Genomic DNA, 20674 nt, shown 5'->3' with positions numbered 1-20674 from the left:
TGGATTATGATGCACTTTTTTTCTTCAAAATTTGAAAGGAAAAGGGTGTACTTAAAATCCAGATATATCTTACCTGGGGGGTGGTGGGAGTGGACAGGCGTCACGGGAGCCAGAGTCGCTGATTCAGGAGGTCAGCGGCGGCGGCAAGACGAGTGCTATAAATGTCGGCACCAGTGAGTGGAGGTCCCCTCTCCCATACATATACCTGCGGTGGGTTTTGGGAAAGTGCCCCGCCAGAGGCAGTGCATGCTTAGATCGAGATCTCAGGAGACGAGATCTGCGCAACTTCGCCCCACTCGGAGGTCTAGCTAGGGTTTTGGTTTAGCGAAGCTTCTGAGTGGGCCCCTAACCAGGTAACCTTGATTACAACTGGGTGACGCACCCTAATAGTGGAGGGGAACCTCAGCAGATGACCGCGCTATTACTGAAGATAATCTATATAAAGACCAACATAGATATTACCACCATATGGTGAGTGATAAATACCAGCCCCAGGGCCGTATTTGCCACTAGGCACTCGAGGGCACGTGCCTAGGGCGGGGCAATGCAGGGTGGGCGGCACCTGAGCAGGGTTTTTTTTTAATTATTATAAAGTCCGGTTTGGCCCCGCCCCCTGAGTGAGCCGCGGTCACATGGTACCGCCTGATTAAGGTGATGAATATGCATGCATATTCATCACCTTAATCAGGCGGCACCATCTGACCGCGGCGCTCACAGGGCGAGTTGCAGTCGCTGAGAGCAGACCAGCCGGCACCGCTGGAGCAGGTGAGGTGAGTATGTCATAGTCAACAATACTGTCCGCATGTCTTCAAGGGGGGGGCTGGGCCAGCAAGGAGGCATCAGCGGTGGCGCCGGGGGGGATAAGGGGCGGGGCAAAATAGGGACATTGCTGCGCAGGGAGTGGGACAGAGCACAGAGGTGGTGGAGCCTGGATTCCGTTCTTCTGCGCGGCCGCGGTCCGCGGTGTACAGTGAGGTAACTTAATGATGACAGCGCCAGGGAGGACGGGGGGAGCCGGGGAGGATGAAGGAGGACCGTGGTGGACGGGGAGCCGACGAGCCATACAAGATGGGAGCGTCGCGTCGGGGAGCCGATGATGGAGCCACCCCCACGCGGCCAGGCCCAGGGCAGGGGCCAGGGGGGGTGATGACGAGCCAGCCAAGCATACGGCGGGGCCCGGGGCCGGCCCGGGGGGGATGGGATGGGAGATGAGCCAGTGCACGCATAGGGGGGGGGGGGGGTGGGATGAGCCAGTGCTGAGCCACCCATGCGCCACCCATGCTGCATACATACAGCAGGGAGGGGGAGATGAGCCACGCATAGGGGGGGGGGGGAGATGAGCCACACATAGGGGGGGGATGAGCCAGTGCTGAGCCACCCATGCATACAGGGAGGGGGAGATGGGCCACGCATACAAGGGGGGGGGATGGGAGATGAGCCAGTGCCTGAGCCACCTATGCATACAGGGAGGGGGAGATGAGCCATGCATACATGATGGGAGGGGGGGGGGGGGTTGGCCATTATACAGTATGCATGGAGCATCATATGTGGTCATTATACAGTATTGAGCATCATATGTGGCCATCATACAGTATGGAGCATCATGTGTGGCCATTATACAGTATGGAGCATCATGTGTGGCCATTATACAGTATGGAGCATCATGTGAGGTCATTATACAGTATGGAGCATCATGTGCGGTCATTATACAGTGTGGAGCATCATGTATGGCCATTATACAGTATGGAGCATCATGTGCGGCCATTATACAGTATGGAGCATTATGTGCGGTCATTATACAGTATGGATCATCATGTGCGGCCATTATACAGTATTGAGCATCATGTGGGGCCATTATACAGTATTGAGCATCATGTGCGGTCATTATACAGTATTGAGCATCATGTGTGGCCATTATACAGTATTGAGCATCATGTGAGGTCATTATACAGTATGGAGCATCATGTGCGGTCATTATACAGTATTGAGCATCATGTGCGGTCATTATACAGTATGGAGCATCATGTAGGGCCATTATACAGTATTGAGCATCATGTGCGGCCATTATACAGTATTGAGCATCATGTGAGGTCATTATACAGTATTGAGCATCATGTGGGGCCATTATACAGTATGGAGCATCATGTAGGGCCATTATACAGTATGTGGAGCACTGCATAGCCATTATACAGTATGGAGCACTGCGTGGCCATATTTTTTTGGTTTTAATTATTGTATATGAAACAGTGTGATCAGCAGTGCTGAATGGGTGTGGTTGGGACTTGGATATGGGTGTGATTAGTTGTGAAATGGGTGTGGTCAGAGGCGTGGCCCAAAATTTGCCGCGGCGCACTACGTGCGCTGCAACCTTTACACCTTTTTCCCTTCTTCAAAAGTTGGGAGGTATGGTACTGCATTTCCCAGATCACAGCAAGTACCGCAAATCCCATAGGGAATGAATGAAACCAAACGCAGTGTTGCCGTAAGTGATCCATTACGCGGCAGATGCAGAAAAACTGCCCGATCTGCTGCAAAAGGCGACTTTCACATCAGCGATTCTTGCCAAAGTCACTGCGGATAGTGTCATAGTCACCAATGGGGGAGGCAGCACTAAAAGTGCCTAGGGCAGCAGAAACTCTAAATACGGCCCTGACCAGCCCTACAGAACATATAAGAGACCACAGCACAGTTACAGATAATGACTTACCGCTGACGATCTTTCTGATGGAGTCGTTCACTTTTCTTGTCTTTTCCATCTGGCCCAGACTGACATGACAACTTCTTCCAGCCACTACTCTGCTACAGAGAAAACAACGACGACATGTTTAACATCTCACATTCCAGCCATCGCCATCTATTCCCGACCTGCACAAACTCTTCATCCTGCAACCCTCTAGAATACAGTAATGCCGGGTGCAAGTGCCTTGAAAACAGGGCCCACATTTAGTCCCATAAAAAGTAATATTGTCCTGTGTGTGCCCCTTTAACAGTCACAGTAACCTGAGTTCCCCTATAACAATAAGTGCATTGAATAATGTCCCGAGTCTCCCCCCTGTACAGCTCCCCCATACACAGTATGATGCTCTTTTATACACAGTATAATGCCCCCTCACTGTACCACCCACACAGTATACTGACCCCTTAGGCTAGGGTCACATTGTGTTAGTGCAACCCGTTTAGAACTAGCGCTAGCGGGTTGCGCTAACGCAACGTTTTTAATGTGGCCGCGTCCCGGGGTCGCGGTAACGTCCCCGCTCTCGCAGATCCCCGATCTGCGAGAGCGGGGAACGGACCGCGGGCGCGCATCGGACGCTGCAAGCAGCGTCCGCGGCGCGCCAGGAAACACCGGCGCGTCTCTAGCGCGTGCCGAACATGGCACGCGCTAGTGCTGCGCGTTCCCATTGCCGTGAATGGGCGCGCTAACGGACGCGTTGCACGGCGTTAATTTCGCCGTGCAACACTGTCCGTTAGCGCGTTCCCATTAACGCAATGGGAACCAAGCCTTAGTAGCCCCCAAACTGTTTGATGGCTCCAACACTGTAAGATGATCTCCACACTGTATGATGGCCCCTAGATAGCCTCCATATAGTATAATGCACCAGATTATCCTCAATATAGTATAATGTACTCCTCATAGGACTCCAAATAGTATAATGCGCTCCCCATAGGCCTACTCTATATTATATATTGCACCCTTATAGGCAGACTCTATAACTTAAGGCAGCTCCCATAGGCAGACCCTGTAGTATAAGGCAGCGGCCCATAGGCAGACTCTGTAGTATAAGGCAGCGCCCCATAGGCAGACCCTGTAGTATAAGACAGCACCCCATAGGCAGACTCTGTAGTATGTTAGTCACCCATAGGCAGACTCTGTAGTATAAGTTAGCCCCTATAGGTAGACCCTGTAGTTTAAGACAGCACCCCATAGGCAGACTCTGTAGTATGTTAGTCACCCATAGGCAGACTCTGTAGTATAAGTTAGCCCCTATAGGTAGACCCTGTAGTTTAAGACAGCACCCCATAGGCAGACTCTGTAGTATAAGACAGCACCGCATAGGCAGACAGACCCTGTAGTATAAGACAGCACCCCATAGGCAGACCCTGTAGTATAAGACAGCACCCCATAGGCAGACCATCTAGTATAAGGCAGCCCCCCATTGGCAGACCCTGTAGTATAAGACAGCACCCCCCACAGGCAGACTCTGTAGTATAAAGCGGCACACACCCCCACAGTCAGACTGTAGAATAAGGCAGCATCCCCCCACACACAGGCAGACTCTGTAGTATAAGGCAAAACACACCCCCACACAGACATACCCTGTAATATAGAAGCAGCCCCCATAAAGAAAAACAATAAATGTATACTCCCCTCTCTTCTTGCTGGTTCCTGCACTGCTCCCTGCTCCCGCTCACCTCCGGACCGTGGGCACCGGGCAGTGACGTCATTGCGCCCCCTGTCAGTGTCGGCGTCGTCAGACACTGACAGTGGGATGATGGGAGAAGGAGCGTAGTGCTCCTTCCCTCATCAGTGCGGTCAGCGGCATCAGCTAGATGCCGATACAGTTGACCCTGCGATGACAGGCGGGGGGTCCACTGCTGGTACCGCAACCCCCTGCCTGCTCAGGCGCCCATAGCAGCCGAGTGGCAGAGCAGGGAGATCGATTCTCCCTGCTCTGTCGCAGAATGTAACTGTTACATTACAGTTACAGTAGCGTAGCTCCGGGTGGGGCCCCTCAGAGCGCGGGGCCCAGGGCAATGGCCCCCTCTGCCCCCCAGTAGCTATGCTACTGGCCCCACTCTTCCCGCCACTGCCAACCTCTTAAATCAGTGACCCAGCTCCACCACCACCACTGCCAGGTAAGCTGCCATTAAAACAAATCATAAGGCACTCCACCATTTTAAAAACAATTTTTTTCCTATTTTCTACATCAAAATTTGGGGTGCGTATTATAATTTGCAAACTGTAGAAAACACAGAAAATTGTTTTTATATAGAATTGCTTATGTTTATTATTTTGTAGGAATTTCAGGACCCCATACTGGCAAAATTTGTGGGTTCCCTTGAGACTCCACCCACACTCATCCCCAGCTCGGCCTCCACCCCTTGAGCCTTCCACAGTCCCACCTCCCACTCTTGGAAAAACTGCACTCCTGCACCATGTCCTCACCAATCACACATTAACAGTTCCTATCACCAGATCACATACATAGCCAGCAGCTTTTTTTCTGTCCAAAAGATTTTTTAAGCCGCCACCATGACAAGGCAGACTCTTTTGGCCAGGCCCTACTCTATTCTAACCTATTAAACGTTTCTTAAATAAACCAGTACTTTTTTGTAGCTATATTTTTATTTATTTTTCTTTAACGGAACGTGTAACCTACATTTTTTTAAAATGACAATTAATACCACATACAAGAGACAAAAACCGTCACACCATGAACAGACCACATATTACCACCCCCTAGTGACTGAATACTACTATGCTGAACATTAATAACAAAAAATATAGTTCTTACCGATAACGGTATTTCTCTGAGCCCATGACGGCACCACGGAGAGGGGATCCGTCCACCAAGGACAGGAAACCTACAGATAAAAAGGCGGTACCACTCTCCCGCATCAGTTGTTTACTAGAGAACGATGGGAGACTATGGAACAGCTTATTAGTTTCAATATTACTTAACTTAATTGAGATACCGCGTGACCTGTCATAAATAAACTATGGCACTATATTAACGTGCACACCCATGAGTGAAGGGAGGGAATGTACGGGTGCCGTCATGGGCTCAGAGAAATACCGTTATCGGTAAGAACTATATTTTTCTCTGTCGCCCATGACGGCACCACGGAGAGATTTGCATAGATAGTACATTCAGGGAGGGACCACCGCTTCCAGAACCCTTTACCGAAAGTAAGGTCCGAAGAGGAGATAAGGTCCAATCTATAGTGCCTATAGAATGTGGAAGGTGATGACCAAATAGCAGCTCTACATATCTGGTCAATCGAAGCTCCGGCCTTCTCCGCCCAAGAAGCTGTCACTGCTCTCGTTGAGTGAGCCTTGACCTCCACTGGAACAGACATTCCACTTGATGAGTATGATAGGCTGATCTGTGATCCATCTCGCCAGAGTAGCTTTGGAGGCCTTTTTCCCCTTCCAGGGATCCTGAAAGCACATAAAAAGAGAGGCATCTTCCCTACTCTCTCTGGTGGCTTCTAAGTACTGTATGAAGCATCTCCTCGCATCTAGTGTATGCAATGATTCCTCCTCCCTATTTTTAGGGTTAAGACAAAAGGAGGGTAGAGATATCTCTTGAGTTCTGCGGAACCGGGATGCCACCTTCGGGAGGTATGCTGGATCTATTTTGAGAGTAACACTATCCTCTAAAAACCGTGTATAAGGAGGGTTAGCAGATAGTGCCTGTATGTTGCTTATTCTACGAGCAGATGAGAGGGCGATGAGCAGGGATGTTTTGAGGGATAGGAGTTTTAATGGGATATCCTCTAAGGGTTCGAAGGTGGTTTAGACAGGGTTTTAAGGACCGAAAATAAATCCCATTGAAGGGAACTTTACTGGAAGTGGCCTCGAACTACCTGCTGCCCTGATGAACCTGGAAACCCACCGATTCATAAAGTGATGTTTTAAGGGACAGATTCCCAGAGAAGCCTCTGACCGGGGTTCAAAAGGAGGTTTGGATAGGGATATAATATCCAAGTTTAAATTCCAAGAAGGAGTAAACCGAGAGAGGATGGGTCTAGACCTGGCCAACGCTTTGATGAACCTGGATATCCCAGATACCCAGCCGGGTCTTAATTGTACAGGGCCCTTAAAGCCAAGACCTGAACTTTTAAAGTATTTGTGGCTAGTCCCTGTTCCAATTCCTTGCAGAAACTCTAAGACAGTTGTTATTGTTAAACTCCCTCTTCTAACTTTGAACCTGAAAGGAAGTTCCTCCAGGTATCCTTCCCCCCCCCCCCCGCCAGCAGTTTGGTGGTTCCTATATGGTCTTCTCTACTCATGGAAACATTCACGATCAATATTATGGCTAATATTCTGAGGAGTTGCACCAGAGAAGTCTGGGTGACCAGCCTTTTGACCATTGCCATATATTGGGGCTCTGAGTACCGGCCCCCGACCACCTGCTCTATATTTCCACGAGGAGGGGACTTGGAGAAGCAACATGTGCCTGTTCAGACTGGATTACCCAGTCATGCACCGCGACGTCTGCTTGCGTCATAAGGGCGCGTTCTCACCCCGCGCATGCGCACTAGCCTCCAGTCCTGGACTGCGGGAAGATCAAACCAATAACAGTTAGTACATGGATAATGGCAGAGCATTAGGATGTACACACATTACTCATCCAGGAGATCACGTCTATTCCGAATCCTTAGGTGTCTAAACCCTAAACAAGGGTTGGATGTTATTGCAACTAAGGAATACACAATCCGGCAGGTAATATTTCCTAACATCACCAGAGTTGGCCTTCTCATTAGAAATGTTGAAAGGGAAACGTGGATCATCACTCCTATTTTACTGACACTACACGCATATACATATCCTAAGAGGCAAGCTTGTCAGTATTATAGACAGCCATGGAGGGAGTAGCCATACTCTATGGCTAGAGAAAAGCAGGATTCTTCCCACCAGAGAGATGCTGATTCTTCTGGTAAGTCTGTAGGTCTCCCATCAAGGACAGGAAACCAACTGATGCGGGAGAGTGGTACCGCCTTTTTATCTGTAGGTTTCCTGTCCTTGGTGGGCGGACCCCCTCTGGGTTGCGCCGTCATGGGCGACAGAGAAAACTTACAATACTAAGTGACATTATACACAGGAGCTCTGTATATATTGTATAGTGTACAGGTAATACAGTGATCACCAGTGACATTATATACAGGAGCTCAGTATATAGTGTGAGTGTACAAGTAATACAGGGTTCACCAGTGCCATTATACATAGGAGCTTTGTATATAGTACCAGTGTACAGATAATACAGTGATCCCCACTGAAATTATACACAGGAGCTCAGTGTACAGGTAAAACAGCAATCACCAGTGACATTATACACAGGAGCTCTGTATATAGTGTCAGCGTACAGGTAATACAGGGATCACCAGTGACATTATACACAGGCGCTCTGTATATAGTATACAGTGTATAGTGTCAGTGTACAGGTAACACACTGACTCACCAGTGACGTCTCTAGCTGAAGTCCTTCATCTTTGCTTTTCTTTTTCATGTAGTGCAGATCACCATCACTTCTTCCAGCCAGAACTAGCCTCTGCAAAAAATAACACATAGTTACTTACATCACCACTTCCAGAGCACATTCCCCACTTTTCCTTTTCTTCTACACTACACAGCAAAATACAGAGGTGCGCCCACCATTAATATATAATTAGTTATTATGAAACCCACCATTCCAAATATAAATTATAATCCACCACTGTGCCCCCACCAACTATACATAGCCACTTCCCCACCTAATAAATCTATAAATTACCATAATTAGCCCCTGTACGCTTTCCCCCAATTCATTACCAGTCACTGTGTCCTCAATGCCCCCATTATGTACCTCCCGCTCCCCCAATTATATTTACATGCCCTCCTCCGCCCCAATTCATTGTCATGTCTTCTCTCTCTCCCACCCTACATTCATTATCAACTGCTCTTCCCCACATTCAATACATCATTTGCCATCCCCCACCCTTAAAATTCATCATTATTTGCTGTCCCCTCAGGTCATCATTTGCTCTCCCAACCCCCCACTTCAATTCATCATTTGCAGTCCCCCCTCACTTCATCATGTGCAGTCCCCACCCTCACCTTCAATTCATCATTTGCAGTCCCCTTCCCTTCATCAATTGCAGTCCTGCTCCCCCTCACCTCATCATTTGCAGTCCCCTCCTCTCGCTTCATCATTTGCAGTCCCCCTCTCCCCACTTCATCATGTGCAGTCCCCCTCCTTCTAAACTTCATCATTTGCAGTCCCACTCCCTCTCACTTCATCATTTGTAGGCCCCCTCCCCCTCTACTTCATCATTTGCAATCCCCATCCACTAGCAGTGCATAGGTTAGGTCTGTTCAGTTGAGTCTCAGAAGCTTTTCTGCTTTGATGGTCTCCACTGTTCATTGTTGGCAACTCTCCTCTGCTCTATATACCATACCTCCCAACTTTCGAGGAAGGGAAAGAGGGACAAAGTTAGCGGCGCGCACAGCATGCGGTGGCAAACTTTAGCCACACTTCTAACCACACCCATTTCACAACTAGTCATGCTCCAACCACACCCATTTAGTACTTCTGATCACAATGTTTCGTAAACAATAATTATAAACAAAAAAATATGGCCACACAGTGCTCCATACTGTATAATGGCCACACATGATGCTCCATACTGTATAATGGCCCCACATAATGCTCCATACTGTATAATGGCCCCAAATGATGCTGCGTACAGTGTACTGGCCCCACGTGATGCTCCATACCGTATAATGGCCACACATGATGCTGCATACTGTATAATGGCCACACATGATGCTCCATACTGTATAATGGCCCCAAATGATGCTGCGTACAGTGTACTGGCCTCACGTGATGCTCCATACAGTATAATGGGCCCACATGATGCTGCATACTGTATAATGGCCACACATTATGCTCCATACTGTATAATGGGCCCAAATGATGCTGCGTACAGCGTACTGGTCCAAAGCGATGCTCCACACTGTATAATGGCCACACATGATGCTCCGTACTGTATAATGGCCCCAATTGATGCTGCGTACAGTGTACTGGCCCCAAATGATGCTGCGTACAGTGTACTGGCCCCACATGATGCTCCATACAGTATAATGGGCCCACATGATGCTCCATACTGTATAATGGCCACACATGATGCTTCATACTGTATAATGGCCCCAAATGATGCTGCGTACAGTGTACTGGCCCCACGTGATGCTCCATACAGTATAATGGGCCCACATGACGCTGCATACTGTATAATGGCCACACAGTGCTCCATACTGTATAATGGCCACACAGTGCTCCATACTGTATAATGGCCACACAGTGCTCCATACTGTATAATGGCCACACAGTGCTCCATACTGTATAATGGCCACACATGATGCTCCATACTGTATAATGGCCACATGATGCTCCATACTGTATAATGGCTACACATGATGCTCCATACTGTATAATGGCCACACATGATGCTCCATACTGTATAATAGCCACATTATGCTCCATACTGTATAATAGCCCCACATGATGCTTCATACTGTATAGTGGCCACACATGATGCTGCGTACTGTATAATGGCCACACATGATGCTCCATACTGTATAATGGCCACATTATGCTCCATACTGTATAATAGCCCCACATGATGCTTCATACTGTATAGTGGCCACACATGATGCTCCTTACTGTATAATGGCTCCACATGATGCTCCATACTGTATAATGGCCACACAGTGCCCCATACTGTATAATGACCACACATAATGCTCCATACTGTATTAATGGCCACATTATGCTCCATACTGTATAATGGCCCCACATGATGCTGCGTACAGTATACTTGCCCCACGTGATGGTCCATACAGTATAATGGCCCCACACGATGCTCCATACAGTATAATGGCCCCACACAATGCTGGGCACAGTATATTGGCCACACATGGTTACCCCACCCCCATCATTGCCTTTTCCATCACTACACACACACACCTTTCACCGCGCACCCTCGCAGTAGCCGGCAGCTTCCACTCCCATGGCGCTGAATGGTGTCATCCAGCTGCACCGCTGACTGCTCACGTCGCTGCAGCTGTTATACGCCACTGATAAAGACCTCTCCGTGTCTCCTGTGCCAGAGCGAGGAGCAATATCTGCTCCGATCCGACACAGCCAGCATCCTCTCCGTACACCTCGTACACATGCGACTCCGCTCCATACACCTCGTACACACACAACTCCGCTCCATACACCTTGCCCATGCGGCTCCACTGCGTACACCTCGTACACATGCGACTCTGCTCCATACACCTCGCACACACACGACTCCGCTCCATACACCTTGCACACACGGCTCCGCTCCGTACACACACAGCTCCACTTCGTACACCTCGTACACACACAGCTCCTCTCCATACATCTCGTACACACACAGCTCCACTCCATACACCTCGTACACACACAACTGCGCTCCATACACCTTGCACATGCGGCTCCGCTCCGTACACCTTGTACACACACGTCTCCACTCCGTACACCTCATACACACATGGCTCCACTCCGTACACCTCGTACACACACGACTACTCTCCATACACCTTGCACATGCTGCTCCGCTCCGTACACCTTGTACACACACGGTTCCACTCCGTACACCTCGTACACACACGGCTCCGCTCCGTACACCTCGTACACACACGGCTCCACTCCGTACACCTCGTACACACACACGGCTCCACTCCGTACACCTCGTACACACACACGGCTCCACTCCGTACACCTCGTACACACACACAGCACCACTCCATACACACACGGCTCCGCTCCATACACATTGCACACGCTGCTCTGCTCCGTATACCTTGTACACACACGGCTCCGCTCCATACATCTCGTACACACACGGCACCACTCCGTACACCTCGTACACACACGGCTCCGCTCCATACACATTGCACATGCTGCTCCACTCCATATACCTTATACACACATGGCTCTGCTCCACACACCTCGTACACACATGGCTCCGCTCCGTACACGTCTTACACACACGACTCTGCTCCGTACACCTCGTACACACGCTGCTCCGCTCCGTACACACGCGGCTTTGCTCCGTACAGCTCGTACACACGGCTCCGTCCACCTCTTACACACACGACTCTGCTCCATACACCTTTCACACGCTGCTCCGATCCATAAACCTTGTACACACACGGCTCTGCTACATCCACACTGTAAACACCTCCTGACCTCACACTTACGCTTACCCTCGTCCGGCGCCATGACAACCAGCAGAGTCCTGTACACGGAGGTCCTCCCGATCATGTGACCCCCTGACTCCTCCCATACTGTGACCTCATCACAGGTCCTGTGCGCACAGAGCAGCCAATATGTGGTGTGCTACTCTGCGGGTGCAGGGACTCAGGGAGCTGACTGGGTGATATTACACACCTCCCAACCAGTGCAGGACAATTAATGTCCCGCCCGGGATCGCGGGGCTGACTGTCAAAATCGGGACAGTCCCGCTGGATCCGGGACGGTTGGGAGGTATGTATATACTCCCCTATGGCAATCAGAATTGCTAGTGTTGGTTTTATACTGCCTGGTGTGGAGTTGGAGGTGTTTGGAGTGTTGTTGTAAAGACTGTTGCTTGGTGATGTCTGTATGCATCCTCTTCTATTTGGTTGTTTCTTGCTTTTACTTCCCGGTGTTTCACTCTTTAGTTTGTGAGGGCATATTTGTAGGATTGGTATTTTCATTTATCTGTATACATCTTCACTTGCTAGTCTGGTTTGTGTATTCTTATATAGAACTACTCCCTACTTCCCTGGGTGGGGGAGGGGACAGATAAAGGCTGATAAGTCAAGGTACATGGTCCTGGTCTCTACACTGTTAGAAGTATTCCGGGATGCAGAGATAGCTAGGATGCCCGTAGCTTTAGGGATAGGGAAGGAGCCCTTAAGGTACCGTCACTCTGAACGATATCGCTAGCGATCCGTGACGTTGCAGCGTCCTGGCTAGCGATATCGTTCAGTTTGACACACAGCAGTGATCAGAATCCTGCTGTGATGTCGTTTGTCGTTGCAGAAAGTCCAGCACTTTATTTCGTCGCTGGACTTCCTGCAGACATCGCTGAATCGACGTGTGTGACGCCGATTCAGCGATGTCTTCGCTGGTAACCAGGGTAAACATCGGGTTACTAAGCGCAGGGCCGCGCTTAGTAACCCGATGTTTACCCTGGTTACCAGCGTAAAAGTAAAAAAAAAAAACACTACATACTTACCTTCCGCTGTCTGTTCCTCGGCGCTCTGCTTCTCTGCCCTGTGTAAGCACAGCGGCCGGAAAGCAGAGCGGTAACTAGTCCAAATGCAAGAAGAAGGAGAATAATGCGGCACTCACCCCAATATAGCTGTGAAGATCATGAACTTTTATTGGAGAATTACTTGAAAATACATCCGTAAGGGTATCAGGTAAAACATGAGGGTGCGGTATAGGAGCCCGTGCCCGTGTCTGTGTAATTCTACGTGTCGCTGTTTTCCGTGTGTAACACCCATATGCTGCAATGACACTTGTGGCTTTTGTGCCCACACGGATATTGGGCTTAGAAAGTGTGTTCGCTTTCTGTAACAGTAATCACTAGTGACATAATACACAAGAGCGCTATATATAGTATAAAGTGTATAATGTAAATGTACAAGTAATAGAATGACTTACCAGTGACATCTCTAAATTAAATCCTTTCTCTTCGCTTTTCTTCATCCAGAGCAGACCACTATGACTTTTTCCAGCCAGAACTCATCTCTGTAGAAAGCAACAGGCAGTCATCTATAGCTTCTGCAGCACATTCCCCACTTTTTCCCCAACTTCTACACTGCGCCAGATGGAGGAAAAAAGCGACATAGGGCCGCCCTGCACAGTAACAGGACCTCTCTTTTGTTTCCCCTATGGAAAGCAGTATCCTCAAAAGTAAATTTTATTTACAACAGTAATAATGTCCCCTGTTTGGCTTCTACAGTAATTATGTCCCTCACTTGCCACCATCTACCAAATCTATGTTCCTCATTCTGGCCCCCATACAGTAACTGTGTCACCCATCAAGGCTCCTTCCTGTAATAATGTCCTCCACCTTCTTGTAATAATGCCCCATCCTGGGCCCTTATGTCCCCCATATGACATTCTTCTGTAACACACAAATAAAAGAAAATATCCTGTTTACCTGCCAGCGTTCCCACAACATCCTCTTCTTCCTGCTCCATATGCGGCGCGAAAAAGGCCGTCAGTTGACGTCAGCACAAATGTCGCAGGCATTGCTTCTCGCCAAGGCGGCTAGCAATTTTAACAACCAGTTCCCCTAAAACAGTGAGAACTGGCTGAATTCCATCCCTGGAGAGAGAAGAAAGTCGCTGCAAGACCTATATTAGAAGCTTATCTTCCCTGAAAACAAAAAGATTTGGCATTGACATTTCAACTGCCTGATCCTTGTGCAGATGATTGCAGACAACAGCTGATTATCTACTCTGAAAACCACATGGTGAAATTCCACCTTCTTGATTCTTGGCTTCTCCGATATCAGCTGTGGGGGGGAAGAGTTGGGGAGGTACCCATGCATTTACATATCACCTGGTCATTCAGTCTCGCCTAATTTGGCAGGTTTATCTGACTTCGATATTACGAGTATCTACGATGTTGCAAAAGAGCGCCTTAATATAACAATGTATATTGGATCAAATAATTTGATGGTTGACTGATACTTAGGTCCTGCACACTGCAGCTCATGTTGGCTGTTACAGTCATTCATTTTGGCCACACATATTCAACCAACAATTTTTCTTGGAAAATTGTTTCAAACAAGGGAAAAGATATTTCATTCCACTATCAGACAAAATAATCTAACACGGCCAACTTCAATTCAGATGACCTCGGCCTGAGATTGGTCAGCTACAATGATCATTCATTGTTATATTTTATCTCACAAATGTTTATTATGATTTATGTCAGCTATTTTTGTCAACTTTAGTGTGTTGTGTATATTGGCACTTTTATTGAAATGACTATAAATATTGCATTGTATTAACGAATTCGCGTCCAGACATTTTGAAAATGTTCTTAATTCTTCTCACGCTTTACATATAAAATTAACGAGACGTAATTAAGCATCTTTTATTAACGACTTTAAAAGCAACAAACACTAAGAGAAAGGAAACATAGAAATATTCATTACCTTACCAAAAACTTCGGTTTCTTACGTATTTTGGCAGTTTTTAAATTATGTAACAATTATACAACAACACAAATGTTTACACTTGGTCTACAATGTATACAAGGTTCTCTAAAAAATATAACATAGTAATTACTGACCGTCTTTATTGTATTGTGGTAACAGAATTCATATCAAATCAAAGGTGCTTTTATTCTTGTGAATATGTAAAAATAAAGCCAAATGATAGATGGAATCTGTGTTTAGTTCTGACTAGTTAATACCTACTCAGCGGTTCCTCTATTCACAGTACTAACCCAGTGGGGTCTAATAATGCACAAATATAGTGGGGCTTCCAGTCTGCAAAATAATTAATTTCTGAGGTCTGCAGGCTCTTTTCTTCATAAATGGTGACCACATATGGTCAGAGGGCTACTGTAGCAACCAGGCCCACATTGGAAAAAATAACTAAAAATTTTAGATGCTGGACAATACATGGATCCTTATTTTGTAACTAGCTGATATAATGTATTTACCTTATTTCATAAGAAAACTAAAGAACAATACCGTACAGCAAGATTCTGGGGAGATGTTTGTAACATCATTACAGCTATGGCTTTGAATTGTCTTAAAGGGGTTTTTCAGGATTTTATCATATCAGTAGGTCTATGCCTTCCTCAGCTACCATAATCAGAAGAACATTAGATGGTTTACATCATCACAATTATTGGACCATTTATGAAAACAGATTTAATCATACTAGCAATGAAGTTCAAACTCATCAGTGTACATAGTTTGAAAATTAAGGTTTTTGTCGATAATGGACCAATCATTTCTGGCTAAAATGATCCGCCAAATGGTAAAATGCTCACAGGACTTCCCACAGCTGATAGATGTAGAGCTAGGCTTTAAATGATAGCATATGCATTGGAAAAAAACAGATGGGTTAATTCTGCACTACTGTTGGAAGAAGAATGATGGATGCCAATCTAAACAGTAAGTGGTTTATTCATCAATGCGTTTCGAAGCATATGACTTCTTCATCAGGACAATCACGCTCCTATGTTGAAGAAGCTATATGCTTGAAAACACTTAGAATTAACCCACCTGTTTTTCCATTGCTTATGCTTTAATTGCTTGTGGGTCTGCAGTAGCCTCAAGCGTTTTTAGTTGGGTGTACACAACCCAAACTAGGTGAGCGCAATTGTGCTATTTTCCTCCATATCTGTTTTTTCCCCACATAAGACCCTATTTGCGCTTTGTCTCTCTCCGTTATGCTTTAATTGATAAAATTACCTGGAAGTTGAGTTAATTTCCCCTACAGCCCTACCACATGGGAAATGAAGCACTGCATGTTTCCCATTGAAGTCAAGGTTTTTTCTTACTAAGCAACATTCTTTGTAGCGTCTTTCCAGTCATTCTAATAGATGATATTCCCAAACAGAGTATGCCGTTGAGGACATTTAAAAATTGGTGATCAAAGCCAAACATCCCCTTAGAAAAAAAAAGTCATAAATTTGTGTAAGGATGAACAATGGATTTCATAGGATACGGTAATTTTATCATTGATTTTTGCATTTCCATTGGACAAAAACATATACCGGTATATATTTGATAATGCATCATTGCAACTTGGAGATCATAAGATAAAAGAGTGCCACTCAATGCAACACATCACAAATAAATAACAATAAAAAAGGTTAATCTTTTTAATTAATTAAGCAAGTAATTAATCACGTTAACTGCAAGTTTGCTTTCCTACTCTCCTGCAGAATCTGCCAACCTAAGCATTTGGTTTTTTCCTCTCTCCGTATTTAGCTCTACAAAATAAAAATATTCTCCTGCAAATGTGAAACATGTAATATTATAAATTAGAACTCTAGATACAAACTTTAATGTGATCAAGGTCGCATTATTAATTTATGAATCTGTTTTTTTGTGCTGTAACCGAATATTAACATATATAACGAGCCAAGATGCAATGTAAGAATATTTCTTGTTTAAAGACTAAGGCTACGTTCCCATGATGAGCTTTTGATGTGCAGAATATTCTGCACCATTTCTGCACCCATTAAATAAAATAGCTTTTTAATTTTTTTTTTTTCGAAAATACACAAACATAAAAAGCTCACCAAAACCTCATTGTGAGACCGTAGCCCCTATGGAAATTGTATCACTGCGTTTAGAGTGAACGGGTGGGGAAATTGATAAGTTTTTAAAGCAGCATTTAATTTTATAAGTTATATTACAAAATATCTTACCTCCAGTTATACAGAGCTATGGAAAGCAGTTTTATAATAGGAGGTACACTTTAATAAACATTACCATTAGATAAGCAACATTTATTAAAAAGTACATACCGTTCTTTATAAGAACAGTACAGAGGCTAAAAGTATATCTGCTCAATTACCCCTGACCCACGTAGACCTGCAATTTACTCTGCTGGTGCTGATCTGGCAGACGCTGGAGAACGGTGCTGTTTGATGGCTAGTTACACAGCATTATGTAACATGATGCATTTGGATGACCTTTGAAAGGCCCAATTTCCATAGCAGAGGGTCTGTGTCGCTTCTACAAAAGACTACAATCTCCATCTTCTATGGGGTGCTTGTGACGATGGCCCAAGTTCTTGAAAAGTCAATGTAAATGGCGATGAACACACTAGATTGCAGTTTTATTCCTACTTAAAAGGGGGATTTCCATCTTTGAGATCCTACCCCAATATACAATAGGTGTAGTAATAACAATAATAATATTAGCAAATATCTCCACTTACACCGTGTGCAGTAGCTTAGATATCGATGGTTACAACTAGAGATGAGTGAATATTTAAATACTTGGTTTGGATTGCGATCGCCGTATTTGCAATATTCGCGGAACATAGCCGAACGCCATTGGAGTCAATGGGAGTACAGGTGAGCGAATATGTTCGGAAACTATCGTCAAACATAAATTCGGCACAAATATGGAACGAATATGGCAAATTCGGATTCGGCAATCGTTTTCCAAACATATTCGCTCATCTCTAGTCAACTGTCATTATATGAGTGGTCGTAACCATGCATACCTAAGCTACTGCAATACTCTGCGCACACAGTGTAAGCGACAAGGAGAATCAGGAGAACTATGCTGCATTTCTAATTGGGGACATTTGCGAATATTACACCTACTACATATTGGGATAGGATCTTGGAGATGGGAATACCATTATAAGTGTGTGAGTAGAATTAAGTGTAAGTTGTGTCCATAAGCAATGCAGCTGCCAGTGTCATCAGTAGCCTGGATTTGATGCCTAAACCATGCAGGAATGAATTGTGCTGTGCACCATTGTGCTTTTGCTACAAAAATTGAGGAGTGTAAGATTTAGATGTTCTGAGTCATTGTGTATAAATTAACGAGAAAGAAACATGGTGGGGACAGGGGCTTCCAAAGAGTGGCCTGTGGCAGCTAGTGAAGGTCTCTGACACTACTATTTTATTGCCAAACTTGCAATATACAACTATATTTTAGCCATTCTGATAAGGACTGGAATTATGTGAGCAAAACACTAATCCATGTTCAACACATGATACACCAATTTACAATAAATGTATCCATTTAGACAACATAGAAAAAAGTTTTGCAGAACCCTGGTACAGAGGCCACTTCAAGATTCCGTGGCCACCGGATAAAAGCGCTTCAAATTTCTCCTTTGTGTCCTCATCCCTGGCATCTCTTTTATTTAGTACACCCGGTGCAACATCACACATGCATTGTGCCTCAGCCTCTGTTGTACTGGGCTTACTATTCAGAAGAAGGGCAGCGTAATTTGGCATTTAGGAGAAGTTAAAAGGGCTCTGGTACGGTGTCCGTGGACTACGAATACGTTGCAGCTTTACCAGGGTCCGGATAAGCTTTTTGCTCAACTCTAGTATTCAATAATCTGCAGTAAACTTTATAAACAACTGGACTTCAAACCAGTAAGATGGGGTATTACTACCAGCCATTGCCACTGGATTCCATGGCACAAGTTTCTCATCTCTCAGTCTATACACTTTGAGTTCTGTTGTTGGTCTGGCTTCTAATAACATCAAATTGCTTACTATTAATTATTATAGGCCATTACTCAAATTATAAATGTGGAAAATTATTAGTGCTGTGACTTAAAATTGTATTTTTCAGTAAAAAGAATATTGATTTTCGACAGCTCTTGTTCTACTCCGAGACCCATCAGTTTCATGGTAGTCTTCCGTGCTTCCATTTGATGATTCAAGCAAAAGCTCAGCGCTGTTGCTTCGACTTCTGGCACCAAGAGTCCCTTCCACTCTGTGATATGCTGGATGGGGAGTGGAAGATGAGTTTTCTGGAGGAGTTACAGGTTGGATGCTTGTGCCACCAGAAATAGAGAAGTAGTGTTGGGATTGGGTTTCAGTCCTGCAGACTTGTTGCTGGAAGCCAACACCAGAAGGTCCAGGTTCTTAAAAAAACAATAAAAAACTGGATTAACTAATGATCATTTGCACCGATGTAATCAAAATTATTCAACCCCCATTGTAAATTAACTTTATGAATAGCAAAATTTACAAAATTTCTGCTGTTTGCAATAAACTAATGAAACAAGAACAATTTAAATAGCCCAACACAGCTAATATAACAAGTGGTTTATCAATATTTAACCCAAAATGCTTTTTTTAATTATTGCTGCAGGTTCAGAGTTGTTCGTCCCCTTTATAAGTGTCTTTAGTACTTCGTACAGCCACTCTTGCTGTTATGACCTGCAGTAAATATGATGCATAGCCAGACACCAGCTTCTGGAAGTGTTCCTGAGGAATCTTGGGTCATTCTAGAATCTTCTAGGTCTTGGTGTACATTGAGGTATGATTGGAACCATTGTCTTGATGGAAGATCCAACGATGCCTAAGAATTAGCTTCCTCAAAGAAGACCTGATGTTTTCTCCTAGGTATTTCATGATACTTAGGTGAATCAATCTTACTCCACATGAGGCAGGTTTCCAATGTGAGAGGAAGCACAGCAGTCTCAGAGCATCATTGAGCCACCATAATGCTTCACTGTAGGCAGGGTGTTCTTTTCAGCATATGCTTCATTATTACTCCTTCAGACAAACTGATGATTTATAGACCCGAAAAGCTCCAATTTTTTTTCATTGTTCCATGGAATAAAATCCCAATACATCTGTGCTTTACTTTAATGGTTTTGAGCATATTTGAGCTTTAGAGAAATCAGTTGTTATATTAGTTTGATTGAGGTATTAAAAACTGTTATTGTTTGAATGATTGCTAGCACAGTGCAGAAACTTTGCAACTTTGCATTTTTGGAATGAGGGCTCATGTAAACCCCGGGCTGCTAGTTTGATATCACTTGTCTATAAATTGGTTATATTAAACAAAGTGCCATAACATAGGGACAGAAATGAAAAAATTACTTGTGCATTAGTACATTGTGCAATGCTATATGTTAAGAATAATTTCGTGTACGGGTTCCAATGCAGCTCATGACATCTGCTCTTTGGGACCTGGACAAATAACTGTGGTAAAGAAGCCACTCGTACTAAAACTCTCATGGATCTCCACAACAACAGGGACCTGTATACCCTTAAAGGTACGCTCACATCCCTCCATGACAAAGCAGAGTTTTCAGTTTTACTGTAGAGGGTTACTGTAAAGTAAACCAGTAAGTCTTACCGGCTGATGGGTTCTGTGCAACAACATAACTACGCAGAGTGATGTCCGCAGAGCCACCAGA

At 45.4% G+C, this 20674-nt stretch overlaps 1 protein-coding gene across 1 annotated transcript in view; it reads right to left on the bottom strand.

The window, feature by feature from the left end:
* Nucleotides 1-14880: 14880 nt before the first annotated feature.
* SH2B2 (SH2B adaptor protein 2) overlaps nt 14881-20674 on the bottom strand; it is a 168350-nt gene continuing 162556 nt past the window's right edge. The window contains exons 8-9 of the mRNA XM_069761316.1: nt 20614-20674; nt 14881-19387 (exon numbers count right to left, since the gene is read on the bottom strand). The exon at nt 20614-20674 is cut by the window's right edge and continues 111 nt beyond it. Coding sequence (XP_069617417.1) covers nt 19089-19387; nt 20614-20674 — 360 coding nt within the window. The 3' untranslated portion in view covers nt 14881-19088. The remainder of the gene's footprint in view (nt 19388-20613) is intronic.

This window comes from Ranitomeya imitator, chromosome 3, assembly GCF_032444005.1.
Source record: "Ranitomeya imitator isolate aRanImi1 chromosome 3, aRanImi1.pri, whole genome shotgun sequence".
In the NCBI taxonomy this organism is placed as follows: domain Eukaryota; kingdom Metazoa; phylum Chordata; class Amphibia; order Anura; family Dendrobatidae; genus Ranitomeya; species Ranitomeya imitator.
Note: the sequence above shows the minus strand (reverse complement) of the source record. Positions and strands in the feature narration are given on the sequence as shown.